Source organism: Ciconia boyciana, chromosome 2 (assembly GCF_034638445.1).
Source record: "Ciconia boyciana chromosome 2, ASM3463844v1, whole genome shotgun sequence".
Lineage (NCBI taxonomy): Eukaryota > Metazoa > Chordata > Aves > Ciconiiformes > Ciconiidae > Ciconia > Ciconia boyciana.
In genome coordinates this window covers 135,001,228-135,021,982 of record NC_132935.1, presented here as the reverse complement: position 1 = coordinate 135,021,982, position 20,755 = coordinate 135,001,228, and the positions used below count along the sequence as shown (strand labels likewise).

Genomic DNA, 20,755 nt, shown 5'->3' with positions numbered 1-20,755 from the left:
AAGAAAAGAATGTGATCAGTAGAAGAGATTTGGTGCCTCATCTCTTCTTTTTATAAAACTTATCACTAATAGATTTGATCATACAGTTAGAATTCAGTTTTCTCCATTTGCTGCAGTTTCAACTTCTACTGCTTCAATTTTACTGCTCCTGCTTGCTAGAATATTTCTGTTTCATTTTGGTTTTCTCCTTGAAAACAAATACAGCTGTAGCAGAGCAAAAGGCGAAAATATGCTTAAAACCTTGTTCCCTAGTTATTTCCGACAGCATATTTGTTTTCAGTTAATAATCTTACTTTCCTGTGGAGATAGTGGAGCAGTAGGAACAGGAGTGAATGTGTTTGTGTTCCACTGTCCTCTCGTGGATGGAATCAGAACTGCTGAGCTTTAGCAGAGACCCTCAGCTGCTATTTATTTTCCTCTTGTAGAAATGTTACTTGCTAGTTTTTTGTTCATTTGAAACAGATAAAGTTGCACTGTGTCTCTTCACTTAATGTGAAAACCTGAGCTTTACAAGTATTGTAGTGAAAATCATCAAATCTCTCTCTTCTGCTGCTTTTTAGTCCCTTGGATTTAAATCAGGAGATAGAAAAACTCAGGATTCTTAATTAAATGCTTTAATGCTGGATTAACAATATATACCATTGCTGCAACAAACTGGAATAATTCAAGATGTTTTCATTTTCTTACAAGCCATGTATAGTGTATTATGTCTAATCCACTCCAAGCATGGTCCTCACTTTTCAAAAAGCTGTATTAAAACTTCTCATTTTGTCTGTCAAATTATTTTCCTATAATTTTACGTGTGTTATTCCTATGTGTTTGGCAGGTATATTTACATGCAGTAGCTATGTAGCATTGAGTAGCTGTTCATGTGTAACACCATCCTCAGAAAATCTACATGATAGCTTTGGAAAATCTCTTGCAGTGCAGTGAGAACTGGAAGACCTTCATCTTACACAGAAGAAGTGCCCTGAGTGTTTATTGTGAAGCATTAATAGTGCCTAGGACATCCTCACTAAATACTGCTCCATTAGGCTGTGACATGGTTTTAGAACTGGGTTGCTTGTTAGTCTCTTTAGCAGAATATTAGTCTGGGAGTATTTTTGCAGAGAATGGAAAGAAAGGGGTAAAATAATTTGTAAAATCTCCAGTTGCTAGTAGGAATGTCTGAAGTTTGCATACAGCATAGGTTGCATTAGTGTTTTTTTAGGTCTGTACATCGAAGCAGTCTTTGAGTGAAATTGGTCTTTTCCCCAGTAGGAATGATCTCTATTCTCCAGTTATATTTAATATATATACGTTTTGTTGTTTTCTTTCCACAGTGGATGTAAAGTCAGAGGTTCCCGTGGGATTAGAGCCTATCTCACCATTAGACTTGCGAACTGATCTCAGGATGATGGTTCCCATGGTGGACCCAATTATGCGTGAAAAGCAGCTACAGCAGGAACTACTTCTGATCCAACAGCAGCAGCAAATTCAGAAACAACTGCTGATTGCAGAGTTTCAGAAGCAGCATGAAAACCTGACCCGCCAGCATCAGGCCCAGCTCCAGGAGCACATAAAGGTAGCAATATTTTTCATTTATCCCTCACTTTATCTGCAAACTGAATATGCTTAGGCAGACATGAAAAGGGAACATGCCTGAAAGGTTCGCTGTGACTGAGAGATGGTGTTTGAGTGCTTATTTCTCTGTATTTGGGTGATAAAAGCCTTTTCAAGCAAAACTGCTAGCACCTACCAGTGAGTTGCTTACAGCAGACCAAGGCAGTACTATGAGAGTCATCAAGCTCATGAAGCCACCACATCCACAGAAAATCAAACTACCTATTTTACAAAGCTGGATTTTCAGCCAGACTTCAATATGGCTGTCTTTTCTGTATGTGCAGTTTTGAGTATCTTAAAAGACTGCTTTTTTGGGCTACTGTTTGAGTTTGTGTCCACAAATCAAACTGATAGGCAAGTGCATAATATTTGCATTTGTAAAACGGAGGCAGGCCCTGAAAGTGTTGTGTTTTCACTCTTCTCTGAGCTGCCTCATATAATGTAAAAAGAAAATGATTTATGGGCTTACATGCACTGTGGTAGGATTACTATAATGGATTTTGACCGGGAATTTATGATCTTGCCTTTCTTTTCATTTTTTCCTTCTGATCTACTTGCCATTACGCTACTGTGCTAAGCTTCCGCTCGATGGAGCTGACAAATGCAGCGGAGCACAGCAGCCAGAGTTGCGTGATGCACTGGCAAAGAACCCTGTGCGGTTTCCAGGCATTTTTGCCAAAAGAGAAAGAAGTGAAACCAGAGCAGCAGGCTGCTACCTGACATTAGAGTTCACTTTAGTGACAGCCAGTAATGCACTGTCCTGCTCAAAAGACTGAGGAAAGTCGGTTAAGACACGAAAAGAAGTGTAAGCACAAAAGCAAGCACTGATACTCAGTTATTTAAGGGGGTTGTTTTAGCCAGGACTGACCTAGAAAACAGTGCAAACTGCACTTTCTCATGTCTTTTTGTTCTGTGCAAGTTACAACAGGAACTCCTAGCCATTAAACAACAGCAAGAACTCCTTGAAAAAGAGCAGAAACTGGAGCAACAGAGACAAGAGCAGGAACTGGAGAGGCATCGCAGGGAACAACAGCTTCCTCCCATCCGAGGCAAAGAAAGAGGCCGAGAAAGTAAGAGCCAATGTACCATGAATCCTAATAAGAAATTAATCTATTCCCCTTTGCCTTCTCCCAGCTGAAATGGACAATGAACAGGAACCTGAAGCAAGCCTATTACTATGTGAAATACGCAACTAGAGAAATCGAGGCTGTGCCTGCAGAAAGGCAGAGCCACCTGTTACACCCATGGAAACACATTGCTGGTTTGTGTGCAGACTTGGAAGTCTGTAGGAAAGCACATTTTGACAGACCTCTCAATATGCCTCTCAAGAATCTAGCTCTTTTTATAAAAAAGGAGGGAATTTGAAAGCCTAAAGCTTCATTTGAGAACTTCTTTCTGAAGAGCTTATTTCCCAATACAGAAAGCACTACAAAACAGCAAAAAATCAAATTAGTTGCTGATTAACTAATTTGAGCATTGTTTCAAGATTGAAAATATAACAAAATATTTAAGAATATATTTGGCTGAGACTTCTGAATACTTTTGCTCGTACTTTTTCAAACTGCATTGTGTTTGTTCTTGATGCCATTTCATGAGGCCCAACCAAGAGTTATTTCTAGGTCATATATAGCTCTAAGGCAAATGACAGATGTAAAGAATACTGTTGGAATTTGGTGCTCACTAGGGGGAGACAGATACAAATAATTCTCCTTGGTGAGGTCAGTTTAAAAATCAGGTTGAAGTACATTGTGAAGGTATTCAAAATGAAGCTGCCATGAGCAGATATTGTTACTTGCCCTGCTAAATTACCACAATAATTAACTGACAAAGACCGAAGCAGAAAAGAGCTGTACATTATGCTCTTGCCTCTTTTTCTTGGGTGGAAAAAATGTATCAGTTCAACAGTTGTAGGTGTACCATATTGCAGGCTTTAGAAATTAAGGTGTCCATGGTGCTTCCAGTACTTTGGTGAACGATGAATCCATGAAAGCATCACCAGCCTATTGACCCAGCAGTGGGAGGGTGGCAGGAACTGCAGGAAAAAAGGGTTCCTGTAAGTGATATGGAAAATCAGCCTCCATATAAACAGTTAGGCTTTATTAGTGCTCCCACCAAAGGAAAAGCAGCAATGTGAACTCAATGGTTCCCTTCTCAGTTTGGCTTGCTGGGTGGCTGTTCAGTATGTAGCAGCCAGCCAAGCAGCACTTGTCACCTTCAGCCCCAGCCCCAGCGTTTGCTGCTGCTGGTGATCTACTTAATGAGTAGAGGAGGGAAGGAAGGTGCAGGGAGGGGAATTAGGGTCTGAAGCTGAGGGGTAGTAGAGGTAGTTTATGGGAACTGGGTCACAGGGGGACATGCTCACCATCTAGCTGTGCTGTGTCAGGGTTGGGCAACCAAATACTTAGAGTATCAGTATGCCTTATTGCTGCTACTTTCAAAGAAATGTTTTTTCTTCCCTTTTTTGTCACTGTTTATGGAAAACTGAAAGGAGATTTTTCTTTTTCATGCTTTTTTTATGAAGAGTATTATGGCTGTGAGTAAAGAAGCATGTCCTCTGCTGCAAGTAGGAATTAGCAGTTTAACCTGACATTGACATGCCCTACTTCTTGTACTGTATTAAGCTAGCCACCCAGAGAGGTCAAAATGCACTGTGTATTCCTGGCGTTTTGGTCTTTCTGCTGGTTTTGTGTTGTAAGAGTAGAGGTATCAACTAAGACTCATGTTTCAGACTATGGTCTGTCTTCCAGACATCACAGGTACAGGCTCTGAAGTGGCTTGAATAAAAAGGCTCACTGCTGGCTCTTTCTGCGGCGTTCTGCTCATAATCAAGACAGTGTTCAGAGGGCAGTTTTGCTGTGCTATTACTATTACTTTACTTAAAAGGAAAAACATTCTTTACCACAAACTGAAAGTGACCTTTTGTCACTATCTTTTTAGTTCTATCCTTGGTTTTGTATTTGGGAATTATTAGGAAATAATTTAAATTCTTTAGATACATCTGGCCCTGGATAAATGGGCTCATCTACTGTTGAAATATTCCTTATGACTTCACTGGATTTCTGCGTTATGGCCAACTTCAGTCTTTTACAGACAAACATTTAATCTGAATGTTATCTCATTTTGACTGATTTCCACCAGTATTTTTTATAGTTTACAACATTTCCAGCAGCAAGACATGGGCTCTTTGTGTTTTAGTTTTTGTTTTCTTTAAAAATGTAATTTTTTTAAGTAAAGATAAGATATGTTTAATTCTGTGTATCTTAGGGGCAGTGGCCAGTACAGAAGTGAAGCAGAAACTTCAGGAGTTCCTGTTGAGTAAATCGGCAACAAAAGACTCTCCAGCAAACGGGAAGAATCATTCCATGAGCCGCCACCCCAAGCTCTGGTACACGTATGTTCAGTATTAAGCTGTTCCTTGCCTTGTTGAGGTATCTGTTAAAACTTGTCAGAATGCTTTTCCAGCAGGGGTATTGAGAGTCTGCCTCCAGAACAAGACAGAAGTTCAACCAAAAAGTTAGCAAAAAGCCAGAAGTGTAATATTTCTGGTTGAACTGAAGAGTACTCAGTGTTCAATGGTGAGATGAGAGCTATACAGAACAAGATGCTGTCAGAAATGTGTATAAACTTTTTATTTCAACTGCTTCATCTCTTGGTGATGACAAATTTTACAACTATAACTGTCATTTTTCCAAGTCTCTTCAATTTTTGAAGTTAGAACAACTTTGTGTTTGATTTACTTGGATTTTGAATCAATCACAAAACTTGTTTCTTCTTGAAGAGATGCTGCTTTCCAGTGACGTTACATGAGTCGTGTAAGTAACTCACAAAGATTTTGAGAAGGATAGTGGTCATTTAACTTTTCTTACTCTGATAGATTTTAGTATCCAAAACTGCATATTCTTATGATGCCTTGGCCTTGATGAAGAATCTGCTTATATCTTTGAAACAAGTGGTTTTGTTGAGTCCTGTAATGGGCTTATTAACATTCTAAGAGTTTACAGTTTTTACACTTTTTACACCCCCTCCCCCCGCTTTTTCTTTGTACTAATTAATTCCTTTTTAACTTCCTTATTACAACAGACACATAAGTCAATCCAACAAAATTAACTCTGGCTGCATTTCTGAAAGACTTCAATGTTATGCCCGAATTTACCTTCAATAGGACAAACAGAAATGCATATGGTACACTAGATTTCCATCTCATACTTGTTCTTTTTAAAAAGAATTACTGAAGACCTGCCCTTGGAGTTTCCATTCTGAGCTAATCAGAGCATTGTGGTAATATGATATAATATATAGTTACATTGTTTCTGGTGGAGGTACAGTACTTAATTTTTTTTTTTCCAAATAATGTGTAAAATTCTCTTGACTATGTAAGGTATCTGGACTCATACTCCAAGCTTAGTTCTGAGTCTTCAGATGAGTAAGAACAAGGAGCTCTGCAGAGGATGTCTTCTGCTACACTAGGGAAAGTAGTACTTCCTCTCATGGTAGTGCCCCTTTTGACAGAGACGTATTATTGATTAACCACACTACATTGGAAAGACAGGGAGAGACTGTAAAAGGCCAAGTAAAATTATGTTTAGATAAGCACAAAGTTTGAAAGTTTCCCTCTTTTCCTCCTCTCCCCCTCTAAATAGAAAAATCAACCAAAGAAAAAAAAAACCCCTGTCTCTGGGCCAAATGATGCAATTTCTTTGCAATTTGCAGTTTCCGTGTTCAGAAAGATCTGCCCACACTGTTTCTTTCATCCAGCAGTTGTCAGACAGCATTCTTCAGCTTGGAGCTTCTCTGCTGACGTGACTGCTATGTGCTGCAGCGTGGTGTGCTCACAAAACCTACAAACTGAACTTAAATGCAAGTTTTTATCTACCTTGTCCACTAAATAGTTTGCATTTTTTTTTCAACAGATAATAATAACCCAGTATTTCTGGTTAGCTTTATACAAGCCCCCCTGCCCTGAAAATTCCCCACATTTTGATAGAAGAGGCAGGACCAATGCACATCTATTTGTACATGATAAACAAGACTTAAATAGCTTTTGCTGTGCCTCAGCTGGTTCATATTAAAATGCAACAATCTAAAGTGGTCAATTCCCCAAACTGGTGACAGATCCTGTCTGTAGGTCAACATGACTCTTATCCTATGTGACTTTTATAATGAGTGCAAAAAGTGTGTTCTTGGGAATCCCGAGGAGTTCCATAACTTACTGTAAAAGTGAAATTGGTTACATGAGCCTGTGGTTTGTGCACACTTAGATGAACAAGAACATAAACACAGCTGAGACATGTGTACAACATGTGTAGATAGTTACTGCTGGTCACCTCAGTGACTGCTAATTTGTGACCTCTCTGTGTCTGCTGCAGGGCTGCCCACCATACCTCACTGGATCAAAGCTCTCCACCCCTGAGTGGGGCCTCGCCACCGTACAAATACACTTTACCAGGAGCGCAGGATGCCAAGGATGATTTTCCACTTCGTAAAACGGGTGAGTTAGCATAGTTTATTCGAGCCCCTTACCCAGCAATTCTCCCACCCTTTATTTTAACTAGGCTGTCCATCAGCAAGATGTATATCATAATCCACAAAGCCAGTTCAGGATGATACTATGGGTAAGTTCAAAGATCCTGACTGCATCTTTATGAGGTCGGACTGACCACATGGTATCAAGAGTTGGTGTTTCCCAATGCTAACAGCTAGTGCAAGCTTCAGTCCTCGTAAATTTAGTTTCTAAACAGACCATCATTTCATGGATCTTTTATGGCATTATTTTCTTTGTCTCAATATTACTTCTGGGTTTAATAGCTCGCTCTTTTTGCATGGTAGATACAGTATCTGTCCTCAGATGGTATGCTGCCCTCAGACAATGTTTTTCAGGACATTTTGAGGGGAATTCATGGAAAGAGGAGGGATTGGATTAATATAATATTTTGTGTCATTGGTTGTCAGAGTTTGTATGTATATGTGCATACACACACATACACACGCACACATTTGTGTGTGCTTTTTACACATAGGAATGTGTAATATTGTAGAAGAAAATGTTCATTTGAACATTTCAGAATGTTTCAGAGGATTTAGCAACTGAACCTTTTGTCCAGAGAGCAGGTGAACTGTAGACTTGACTTTTTCTGCACCATAAAGAAGGCTAGAAGGATGGTCGTGGAGTCCATGTGGCTGTTGCCTCAGGTCCTTGGTGCAGTGACCGGTATCCAGGAATGCAGGGAGACACTAAGAGGAGGGGGAAGAAAAAGAAAAGAAAACATTAGATCGCTTATTGCATGAGTCTGCTGTTGAGTGATATAGTTACATTCAGAGAGAAAGTCTGACCCCCTACTGTGCTAGCAGCCTTTGAATGTGATTTAGCCACTGGGAGACTGAAAACTAACTGCAAAACTGGTACTGATTTGAAAAGAAGTGGCATTTGGAACCAGCATACATTCAGAAAGAAAATCCAGTCTGTATCTAATACTTTGGGGCAGACTCTCTAAGCTCATATTATATCTCCAAATATTTTCAAAGGAATGAAAGCATGAGAAGCAAAATGCTAATTTATTCTAGCTGAATTACTCTTTGTACAATATGGTGGCAATATAACAAGATTCTATAAAATCTTGTTCAGGCTACTCAGTCACAATAAGCCCTTATGTGGTTCTCTGCTTAATACCACTGTACAATATATATTTTTTGTGCCAATAGAATATACATTTTCATTTTTTAAACAAAAGGATACATTCTACATCTTCTAAATGCTGTGAATTCATCTACATGTTTTTGAAAGGCAAGTTTTAATTTTTCTTCTGTGTTTATATATCTTAAATGTTATGATTTATATTTATGACGTGTCAGACTGTTGATCTGTAAAACAAAACATTTTCAAACATTGTAACAGTAAAGTTCTCGTGCAGCTGCTAATACTTTTATATCTCTGTGGGGGTTTCAAAATATTCCTTAATTCAATTCCCATTGTCTGCATAAGAGGACTATAATATAATTAAATCCAGATGTTTTCTATATGTTATTCCAAATATTTGGGCATGCAGTGCATCAGTTCCAAAATTGAACAAAGGCCATGATGACTCTCTGAAAAGATATCTACAGAATAAATAGACAAATACTAATATAATCATTAGCATAACCATTTCTATGACATTTACATAGTGAAACTGATAAGCAAATATAAATGAAGTGTACAGCATGTTGTATGTTAGCAAGGGAGTATATTTGATAGCTCTCCACATCCGTGAAAATAGCAACTGTTAAATATCCTGTTTACACGTCTAATCTCTCTGTATACTAGAGTTGTTTAATTCCAGCCTTCAGCAACATCCCCACAAGGGTTGCAATGATTGTTCATCAGGTTGAGAGTAAAAGCAACAGGAACCAGATCGACACAAATCAAATGACCCTAAACTGATCTGGGTGGTTATAGGGCCATCCTCCAGGCAGAGAGGACATTGTGGAGCCTGTGTCATCCTCATGGGACCTTACTAGACAAAGATGTCCCATGAACACTCATGTATATGGACAGGCTATGAGCCTGCAGAAATCTGACCTTTGCCATGAGGGGTGAACCTCTTTTCCTTTCCTTTAGGCTATGATTGCTTATTGCCACTGGCTCCTGGTAAACCCTCTGTGGTGCTGAACCTGCATGAAGTCAGCAATTCATATGAAAGCGGACCTCACATTCCTTTCAGCCTTAAGAAAGGAATACCTGTTGTGGGTTTTAATTGCAGCTTTGTTTTGCTTCTCAATGTTATTTTCCATATTCATAATATAAAATACAGAGGTATCTTTTCTCTTCTCCAGCTTTAATATAATGCTCTTGGAAGAGAATTCCCATTGAATCAGTTACTCTAGGATCAGATTTAATGGGCAGCAAAGCTGAATGATTCCTTCCTGACATCCTAATGTGTTTTTCAGTGCTAAGGGAACACAGAGTATCACACAGGCATTGTAAATCCTGAGCCTTGCTTGCTCACTTTCTTGTTCAGTAATATGTTTAACCTTTGCTTAATTAGTCCTGAAGTGGCATCTCCTTATTAATCTTTTAAAAATTAATTCAGAGAGACTACAGTTAAGAGGAAAATATTCTGTGCAACTTCTTCTCTTCTAGCATCTGGAATGATGGGATGCATCGATAACTAGAGAAAGACTTAAGAGTCTTGCGCTTTCTGTGTTTACAGTTAGGTACCAGAGTTAACATGCTAGTGCAGTGACTATGCTTACTCAATAACTCTCTTAGCCATGTGGATTATCCCATTCTATACAAGATGCAGCAGAACTTGTGAGCAAAAGGCTTCACACAGCTTAGGTGCATGGCGGATAGGGACTGTCCTAGGGGCTAGAGGCCAGGATATGCAGCTCTTTGCACAGCTGCATTCAGATGCTCTGTGTTGACAGACTTTCAAAAGAGCAGAGCAAGGGGAGCTATTGCTTCATTGGACAGATAAATATACCATAAGGAGAAGCTACACATCTGTAGCTAAGAGCAGAATTTAGCCTAAACTGCATAAGATCAAATTTTGAAAATGCCCATGACTTCCACCATGGATACCAGTCGTAATGTGTGTTTTCTGCAAAGAACCCAAAAGCCTGAGCAGCACATGGCTCATTAACTTTCAATGAGACTAATGCGTCTAAATTACCCAGAGAGGTTTGAAAATTCCTCCCTATTACTGAACACTTTTGAAATTCATACTGACTGTTGTAAGAGCTCTGATGGGAGCTGTGCACTTTTGAAGACCTGATTATTTAATATGGGGAACTTTTGATTGTTGCTCTCCATAATTCTATGTCTGTCTATCCGGGAAAATATTTTCTGCTTGACGAGGTTACTGTAAAACTATCAAAAATGTAGCAAACAACATGGGTTTGATACGGTAGAAGTTCTTTTCAAAGGAAGTTTTTGGTTTGTTTTTTTTTCTTGTTGAAATAAATGCAGAAATTCTGGCAAATGGCCATAACATTTGCATTTTCTTCAATCTGTAACATTTCATTTTCTGTGTGCAAGTGTTGATGCAAACCAGCAAAAGCAAGTAAATTGCAATAAAGGTTAGCTCTCTAACCAAAGGTGCATGCTTTTTAAAAATGTTGCTATAGACGGAATTTCTGCATTTTGCTTCATGTTTTGGCTTTTGTTGGAAGAAATTCCTGGGGACATCATCATATCAAGTATAAACTGTTTTTTCTTTCCTGAGTTTAGCACAATCATGGCAGAATGGGAATGTCAATCAGTATTTCTATTTATTTTGGTTTTATGCCAGTTGAATCTTTCCTTGCTGATGGAGTTGTAAGCTTACAACTTGCATTTTGCTTAGGGATCTGAAGATGGCTCACAATAGTCCTATTTGAGAAGATGTTTGTAGCTCACTTTCCAAAAATTGGAAGCATGCTCAATGGAAATATAGCATGGGTTTTTTTAAATAGCAAATAGTACAAGGTTCTTGCTTGGAGGGGGGAAATTATGTAATTTCATACAGGAAAAAAGAGGAGATGAAGGATTTTTTAATACTGTGATGAAAGAGAGGAAGAAGGCTGTGCTGCACAGTCATGAAGATCACTTTGTAAAAACCATATTAAGTTAACCTGATTAGGCAGTAGAATAACAGCATAGCTCTTGTGTAATGAGAGTGAAAGATTCCTGAATGAGAACTCAGCAGATGTAATTTTTTAAAAAAAGAAATTAATTAGAATATTTCCTTACCATTATTCTTTCTGCACCTACTGACTCAGTAATTCACTGGAGCAGTTGAAACTGAGAAGAAAAACATTTCGTGTGTGGAAGTTTTTCTCCTTTTCCCTTTCGTGACACCAAATTCCATTTCTGTTTGCATTTTCTAGGAAAACACTCTCCTGTGAAGTAACAGTATATGAAAAAGCTGGATTTCTTTTGGTCTTCGGTAAAAAAAAAAGCTTAGAGGATCACAAACCCTCAATTACCATGTCTGCCAAAATGAAGAAGTCAAGCTCAGTAGAGAGAAGCGTTATTTTTCTCTGAGTTTATGAGTGAGCACAATAAATGGGAGAGGCACTTTGTTTACTGAAGCAGGGAAACAAGGCAAACAAGACATGATTCTCTTCATTTTATCCCATTTTTCAGGGATGCTAAGCATTCCTGCCTCTCAGAGTCCTTGTTTTCCTAGGTTAATGAGCGGTCTTGACAAATTTGGACTAGGTGATATGCCCAAAGGAAACTACCGATGCTTATCATGGGGGGTGGAGGAAGTATCCTGACTCCTAGCCCTTCTTTTTCTTGACTTCTCTTCCTATTAATCACCAGACTTTTTTAGCTTTCCTAAATTCACTATCAATAACTTGAGAGGGCATAATTAGTAGTAAGAGGTTTTAGAAAGAGAAGAAACTTTAACTTGCAATTGAAGAGTGAATCTGAAGCAAACTGTTGTTAACAGCTTCTTCCGGATTCCTGTAATGAACAGGCCAAAACAGAGTTCAGCCCCTGGGAGCCAGCAGCTCTAAGGAAATGTAATACTGCTGTAGCTACTGTGCTGGGCTGCAGTCATCTCAGGTCCATCAGGGTTCTGCAGCCTCCTAAGATGGGAGTGAGGTGGGATGCCCTGTCACTCTAATTTAGCTCGAGTTAGAGGGGAAATTTTTTGAGATAGTTTAGCTTAAAACTAAATAGAAATGAATGCTAGGGTAGGCTTAATGACACTGTCAGAGAGAAAAGAACTTGTGTAGCTATGCTTCGGTATGATGAAAGCTGCCAGTGCCTACACCAGGATTCAACAGGAGTCATCACCAGGATGATTCCTGTAAAGACCATCATAGTCTTCCCATCAGTGCACGGTTGTTCCTCTAACATATTTTATTTAACACTTACTTTTAATTGCAGGAAGCAAAAGTGTTACGCATGGGTGATTCTTACTTAGTTTCAAGATGACCTGGATAAAGGTTTTTCACTGTATTTATGTTTTAGCAAAAATCCCACTACTTGTATAGACATCCCTTTCTGTCTTGCCAGTAATTACTCTGTTGTGCTAGATACTGAACCTTCTTGATGACTAGACTAATTATACAATCTTGGTCTAAATACTATCTTAGTTCTTTTACTGCCCAATGCATAGCCAAAATTGAATTACAAAGTTCTGCTTCATGTGGTTACATAAAGGTTTGCTTACACAAACTGTGTATGTTTTCAGAAACGTTTTATAAATTAGCATTAGCAAGTAGCTTGCATAACTTTTTGATAAGCAGATAATAAATACTAGACAACTTTTTGACTTTTGAACCTAAAAGAAACCGCTTAAATAAGGAGCAGGGAGCAGTCCTAAAATCTAAAGCATTTCAAGAGCATAATGTCCATTGAAAATGCAGTGGAACGGTTTTAATGGGCTTTTCAAAGTCTATTCCCTCTGGATAAATAAGTTACAAAATATTGCATATAAAATCTGAGACCCTTTGAAGTCAGTAGAAACTGTCCTGTTTGATTTCAGTGGGACTAGGATTTTTCTTCCACTGTATCTAGGGCAGGGACAGTTGAAAACTTTTAAAAAAGTAAACAAGAACATCTAAAAGATGGCAAAAAGAGAGAAACAGACAGAGAAGTGAAAAGTGGAAATCACATGGTATCAGACCATCCAAAATAGAAGACGTTGGTTAGTAAAGATTGCACTTCTCCAAACTCCTGCAAAACATAGTTTCACTGAAAAATCTGTTCAAACCCACAACTCTAATTAAGGGTTTTAGCTGCCAAATAACATGTTCTGGCTAAAGCCAAGTAAGTATTACAGAGCCATTCATGAACAACGGCATAAGCTTTGTACTTTGCTTTTGATTTTCTCATGGGAAAGTAATATAAATGAGAGTGATACCTCCCTGTTGGCTTTAACTGTTAGAAATGCAAAGCATGCTGAAATTGTACATAATTCTCTTCCAAAGGAAAGGAAATAGCATTTCAATGGTTTTCCTCAGTGTCTCGTTGAGTTATGGTGGTGCACAATTATTCCTGTTAAATTACTCTACCAGATGCAAGGTTACATTGTATATTTAGCTAATTAAGTTGTAGGGGACTGGAATTATATCCCAGAGCATAAAGAACCTATGTAAAAGTAAACTTGTTTTAATTCAGTTCGTTTTGAAGGTGCAGTGTCAACGTCTAATTAAGACTTTAAACAGGTGGGGGTTTTCTCCTCACTTCCCTTAATATGGAGAGATCCTTTCACAAAGTCGACCTTGCCTACAGAAGTTAGACAAATATGTTTTGCAAGTCCAAACAACTTTGAGGCCAATTTCATCTTCATTTGTCTTCAGTGGAGCTGAAGTGCCTTCCTACTCTTGAGCTGAATTTGGCCCATAGTTCTCATCTTCTAGGAGAGCGAGATATACCGTGTTTTGTTTGCTTTTGTTTCCTTGGCATCCTGTACTCTATGTTGCCTTTGTACGACTCTAAAGGGTACTCTTCAGCAATCTAGATGCCCAGCTCTTGTTTACTGATGACATTGATGCCCCATTAAACTGGGGGAGAAGGTGATGGTGTTTCATCATTAATTTCTGAAGGCTGATGAAATATTAGATTATACTTTTTGCCTGCCATCAATGAGTTATCACTGCTGGATATTTTCCTAGATTAAAATCTGTGGGATTTAATCACCCTATTAACTAATTCCTTCTTGCATGGGCCTTGGGGAACAACATAATGATGAACATGATTATTCTATAAAAAATAAATCATGTATCTAGGTGTCAAATTGTGACCCCACAAAAGCCTCGACTTTTGTGGCTAGGGGATTATCTCTGGCACTTCTTTACTGAAGAAAGTATTTTTTCTTGTGCAAAATCAGTGATTCAGTGGATGTTGGAGGAGGATTTAGGCTGAAGAGTGGGATTTGCTGTATTTGCAGAAAGCATGGTATTATATTCCCATTACTTCTTCCCAGCTAGAACCAACTGGTGTATATAGTCAGCAGTGGAGTGAGAATAACCAGTGGAGACCTAACCAGAAGGACTGCCAGTCATGCGTATATAAGTTTGGTTATTACCATTCAAATGAGGGATACCGTCTATTAAATGGCCTGTTTCACCTTCTTCTTTCTCCTCTATACCTCCTGAGAACTCAGATGCAATTTGGCTCCCATAAGTGCTATAGAAGTGCGAACAAATTATAGAATTTGGAGATGTGCAGGGAAGATGAGAATTAATTTTAAAATATCCTTGTTCTTTTATTCTATGTTTCAAGACAGTATAGTATTATTTACTTTTTAATCCCCTATTTATTATTGGGAAAGAATATTAGTTTACATGGAAGAAGATTAAGATGGACCTGACATAGCAATAATGTGCCATGGTTTCAGCAGAGTTGACATGTAATAAGGACTCAAGAAGCCCAGTGAAAGCGTGGCCTCATTGAAACTGCTATATAGCTCAGTGGTGCAAATACAAGGAGATGCTGTTTCTGTGCTAAGAAACAGAAATTATTAAGAATTCTATGAAGAGACCTGTTCTTTTGCCTCACAGGTTACATGCAGAACAAATATCAACAGGAAAAATATTGCACTGATCAGCTTTTCATCAAAAATATAAAGATCTCTAATTCTGGCTAAATGCAAGCAGTACACTAAGTAATTCCTACATCTAACTCAATAAATCATTCCTAGAAAGATAACACTTGTTTGCATGGATAATAAAACAGAAATTTTATGTTTCATACAAACTGCAATGAATAACAAGGGAAAGGTAGATATTTAAAACAGCTTCAGGGAATATTTCATTTTTGAACCTTCTTTAGGAAATAAATGAAAATTTGCTAATCTTGTTAAATTGGCTTCCTTAGCCTGAAGAGAGCTGAAGGGCTGTGAGATCCCCTCTAATCTAATTAGCTCTTTTGCCATGTGTTTCACTAAACCTGTTTTTTTATTTAGGGAATGGATATTTACCTTAGTCTGAATAAATAAAGCATTCTACCTTTTACAAAAGTAAAATAAAGCAAAGGACTAAAGGGTTTCACATATGACCAGCACTCCCCTTAAAGCGAATGGTTGTACAGGAGACAGTTTCAGTATATGCTGAAAACACATTAGGTGATGCAAGCCAGAAGGCTCCATCCCGAACCGCTATATCTGGTGCTCCTGCCTCTTTGGGACCACCCAGTGGTCAGGTCCATGTAGTTCTTGGAAGAGCTTTAGAGGGCATGTGTAAAGAGCTTTCAGTCTCATGAATCTAATTTAAAACTCTTTCAGAAATGGCATTTTAAATTACCAGAATTTAGAAGTCATTGAACCTACCGAATTGTACTACACGCTGGTATCTCCTGGTCTGTCAGCCAGTGGGGAGGATGTCCCACGTGCTCATTGTCTAGTATTGTCTTGTATCAGGGTGTGGCCTTCTACAGCAAATGTCAGTCAGTCATGTATGAAAACAAAAAGTCACTGCTCATCTTCCCAATGCCTAATATATTCAGCTATGTGGAGGTGGCTGAAACAGTCTGTGACTGCCTGCAGGAAGCCAGAGCAGAAGTCAGAAACTCCATGCAGAGCAGAGACTATTTACATGTCTGCAAGAACCATGTGCAGCAGAGGAAAGGCTGTGAAACCATCAGGTCTCTCAGAACGACAAACTCATTCACAGCTCTCCACAAAGCAGCTGAGGAAACAGTTTTGGTACTTGACCTGTGTTCTCTGCCTTTCTGCCTGGCTTTGGTTACATTCATAGTTCTGGTGAGGAAGCCCAGACTGTCTCCTCATTGTCCTTTCTGATGGTGCGTAGGAGTATCTTGTGCTTTTCATTCTATCTACATCCCTGAGGGGGAAACTGGGAAGTTTCTCCCTAGCCCACTACCCTCAGACTAGCTTCTTAGGAACCTTAGATAATGCCTCTTTGGCTATTTTCATTGGTGCAGTAGTGAGGTGGGATTTGGCTTTTTCCTTGATCTCCAGGTCCTGGCATCGCATAGACAGGCAGGCTGCTTTGTTACTTATGTATATTACCATGGTGACTGGGAACCCACAGCATGGACCAGGAACTTGTTGTGCTTTGCAATGGAACCAATGAAATGAGGATCTCTTCACAGTGTGTTTTCTCCCGTTCTGCTCCTCCTGCTTCAAGTGAAATCACGACAGAGATCTCGAAGTCATCTCATTATCCACATTCAGTATCTTCTTGAAAAATGCTCACGCCACAGTGCTAGAAAGAAACTTGACAAAGGATTAACCACTGGTATGCTGGCAATACCACCATTGTATTAACCCGACCATCTCATTATTTTCTCTTGTACTTCTGTTGGTATATACTCATACATCATCCTTTTGTCCTATAACTTAGACTTAAGCTATCTCAGGCATGGCCTGTCATAGTTGCATGTTGTAAAGCACATAATGCTTATCTGTGCATGGGTCTCTAGTGCAATAGTATAAAAAATAACAACCTATGTGGTGTGAAAAAAGAAAGATTCCTTGACTATTTATTCCTTTATTAATACTTGTTAGATATAAGGCAGGAAGAACAATGAATAACTCTTTCATGGAGTACAGCATAGAATCAATATAATATATGACCCTTCACAGCTGAAAAAAATGACAGCTAAAGAAATAGAGAATACCAGTGAAGATTTACTTAAAGATCATGAAGTCTTTGTTTCTTAATTGTTTCTGTTGACTTAAATACGTTAGAGAAATCCTAGTTATTGTTTCAAAGCGATCTTAGTGATAACAGCTGGTGCCTGAGCAATAGGGAGCAATTTATCATTCTCAAGTAAGATGTGAATTTTGCCACTGTTGCTCATGCTGTTGTTGGAATCTTTGTAGCCAAATTTAGCATCATTTACCTCGACTACCCCACAGTTTTCCTAAGCCAGCCTGCCAGCAAGGAAAAGGAAATGCTTTCACTTTAGAGCCTTTCGAAATCTGGACAAAAGCTCACTTTCTGTTTTTCAGTTTTCCTATATATGGCTTTAGCCTCGAGATGAGGACCTGCTCACTATGCACCCTCTCCCATCCCCCATTTCCTGCCTGGGTTCATTAAATGCTGATTTGAAGTTGGCACACGCTCTTCTGATACAAAAGTAGTACTGTGTTCCAGGAACCATCAGAAAGTAGTGCATTATTATCTTTTACATTCCCTTCATATATATGTCCTCTCCCCATGCGTAGAAAGGATTTTTATCCCTTCTTCTTAAATATCTCTGTGTGTTTAATAAAAAGAAACAGTGAAGCAAAGCCCTTTCAAAAAAACCTCAGCTCATTTGGGAGCAATCTGGCCCCAGGCTGTATTCTTTAATGCTAGTATCTGCAAATTGCTAATATTAAGCAAAGTGGAGTATAGGACATAATGACTTCACCAAATCATTTTCCTATCTCTCATGCTTGTGTTTCAGTATCATGTTTCTCAGGAGAGAATAGGTTTTTTTGACCTGAGCAATGATGGTTGTTGTGATGAAATTAGTGTGTACCTATATAGCCTCTATATTTTCCATTTTTAACAGTACAGTTACTTACTTCTTTCCTGCTATATGAAGCTGCCATAAAAGATGAGAAAAATCATTGAGACGTTGTCTTTCTTCTTCATCTAGAACCAAAGTTCTCAGTTCTGTAGAGATAATTACAGGTCACAGCAAGGAGTTAGGTAACCAATCCTTGGGTTGCCTGTGATATCTTATGTTGTTGTTTAAACGAATAATTTCTGTATCTTTCATACCTGTTTCCCACTTACAGTCATTTAAAGAATAATGCCAGTTCATTATTACTAGCACTAAAAAGATAATAAGCCGGGTAATAGCGGTGAGACTGAATAAGCCGTATTAGTGCAACATCTCATTATTCCAACTTATGCTGCAGAGTTACATAAACAAAATCATTTTCAGGCTAGTCTTCCCTGAAGTCCGCTCAAGTGAATCGCTCAAATGGGTATCAACTGATTCCCATCGAGATCAATGACATGGGCTTTGACAGCCTTCAGAGAAAATAGCTGTCTTTTTGTTTTCTTTGCAACAAAACACTCTCAAATAATATATTTTCCCTTTCTCCAAGTGGGAACTGATTATTACTTGTTCCAAAGTGCTAAATGTAGTAGAAGCGTGAAGACTTGTGGAGTGAAGAGGCTAGGCTAATAGTGACCAATTAGACCAATATCAGATGTATACTGGTTCTAGGCAGGATTTTAGATGAATAGCCCAACCTACCAGCCTGCTGCCATGAAAACGTGCAGTCCTGTTTTCCTCATCTGCCACACTCCCAGCCATGTGCTTGTTTTTCTCTTGTCTCTAGCTTTCTGGCTCCTTGGTCAGATGATTCAGCCCACTATAGTTGCAGGCATCTATCCCAGTAAACCCCACCTCATTCAGCACCTCCAGCGCTTTTAGAGAGGCCCTATTTCCCCAGGAAGGTGAGATACAGGACATACCCTGTATGGGGTAGAATTAATCTAGTTTTGAGTCCTGGACCCCAGTGGGATGCTTGATGTACAGAAAGTTAGCCATGTGCATTAATTATCTTGCTGAGTCAGTGTCTTGCTTTATGGTTGAATCACCGCATAAAGTAATAGACTGCATGAAGGTCTTTTCAATGATTTTGGGTTTTAATGGAGCAAAAAAAGGTTAATTCTTAGGGGCTTGTATCTGCATGAGGAAGCTACTTTGCAGCAAGCTGGTGAGTAAAGCTTTAGCCTCAGAAGTTATTTGGCACTGGCTCCCCATGTGACACTTCTTTTCCACATGGAGAATGCCTTTGGGTGATGAACATAGTCAACCTTGGCAGTGGATTAATTAGGCTGAGCAAAGGTGCTAATAGTGTGCAGCAAAAATACTTACAGGGGTGGCTAATGCAAAACAGTTATTTTGAGCATTATGCCTCTATAGACCACTTCTAAGAACCACTAGTTGAAGTATTGAACCTAATGCTTATTTGAAACATAAGGCAGGTTAATTACAATAATTTTTCACCGTTTGCCACTAAGGCTTTCCAAGTGCCTTGCAAATACTAGGGGAACAATTTAATTTAAAAAAAAAAAAAAAATAAATATTTATTTTCACTTTTTGCTCACTTGTTTGCATTTTAGAGTTTAAAGGATTAAAGTAATCTCTAAGTAATCTCATGTATGTGCTTTGGGGCAGTCTATGTGTGTATATATGTATATACATTTATAATTTTAATCCACAGCTCTCTATCCTTGAAGCTTAAAATACTTAATTTTGCCTTTTTAACTATCAGAAGAGAGTTGACAATTATAGATGTGTTATTACTGCCTTCACGTAGGAGTGCACTGAAGCACATAGGATTGCTGTTGTGATCCATACCTGTTGCAGTCAACAATAATTCTGCATCAACTTCAGTGGGGCAGGATGGTACAGTGACCTCTACAGTCACGCACCGAGTCCTAGCTGGTACCATGTTAGGAGCTGGCAGTGTCTCATGGGAGACGTTTAAGAAAGCCGGTATTTGAAGCAAACACTTATCAAACCTTGGCTTTGTATTTTATTGGGAGGTTTATTTTGTAATTTATAAACCACTCTTCCCCATGCCTTTTCATTTTAAAATTTATTATTTCCATTTTAAAATTATCTTCATCTTTCATGCAAGGGCTGTCTTCTCAGACGGCTCATAATTTCAGACATTGACATCAAAGTCTTATGTGCTTCTGTGCTTATATGATTGATTCAGATGCAGAATATGGTGCAAATGTGGTAAAAATAGGAAGGCAATCGCTGTGACTGAGCATGAAACATTCATATAGAAGTGGAGCTTTTCTCCAGTGAGTGTTGCAGAGGATTTGTATCACATTAGTCTGTCAAGGGTATGGAAATATTCTCCTAAGTTTTAAGATTATGGAATAGTATAAATCAAAATAACCGTAAGTGCAAAAGGAGTGAGCACCTTTTCTTCCAAATGTCGTCGTACCTGGGTGAGATCTGTGGTGAAAGCCTGTAGTGTAATCTTAGCCCATTGTTATATTTTACACTTTCAGTTTCATAGCAAATGGTATCTTAGACAGCAAACAAGTCATCTGTACTCCATCACTAGAACCACTGGTCTTAATAATGGTAGTAACTGATAAAAAGGAAATTCTTCATTACTATTGTTATTATTAAAGATTTCCAGTGTTTTGCTAGCCTGTGTATCTTAGTCTGAAATGCACTTAAGGCACAGCCCACTTAAAGGGAGCGCTTGCCAAGAGCGAAGTAGTGCGTGACAGAGGCTGGCAC

General features: G+C 38.7%; 1 protein-coding gene across 6 annotated transcripts in view; it reads left to right on the top strand.

Annotated features, from left to right (window-relative positions):
• Positions 1 to 20,755, top strand: part of HDAC9 (histone deacetylase 9) — a 489,748-nt gene that overhangs the window by 254,641 nt on the left and 214,352 nt on the right. For 3 of the 6 annotated variants that reach the window (XM_072854173.1, XM_072854174.1, XM_072854175.1), the window contains 4 exons: positions 1,323 to 1,564; positions 2,522 to 2,672; positions 4,867 to 4,993; positions 6,969 to 7,090. In XM_072854173.1, coding sequence (XP_072710274.1) covers positions 1,323 to 1,564; positions 2,522 to 2,672; positions 4,867 to 4,993; positions 6,969 to 7,090 — 642 coding nt within the window. The remainder of the gene's footprint in view (positions 1 to 1,322; positions 1,565 to 2,521; positions 2,673 to 4,866; positions 4,994 to 6,968; positions 7,091 to 20,755) is intronic. The other 3 variants (XM_072854172.1, XM_072854176.1, XM_072854177.1) reach the window with 2 other exon arrangements.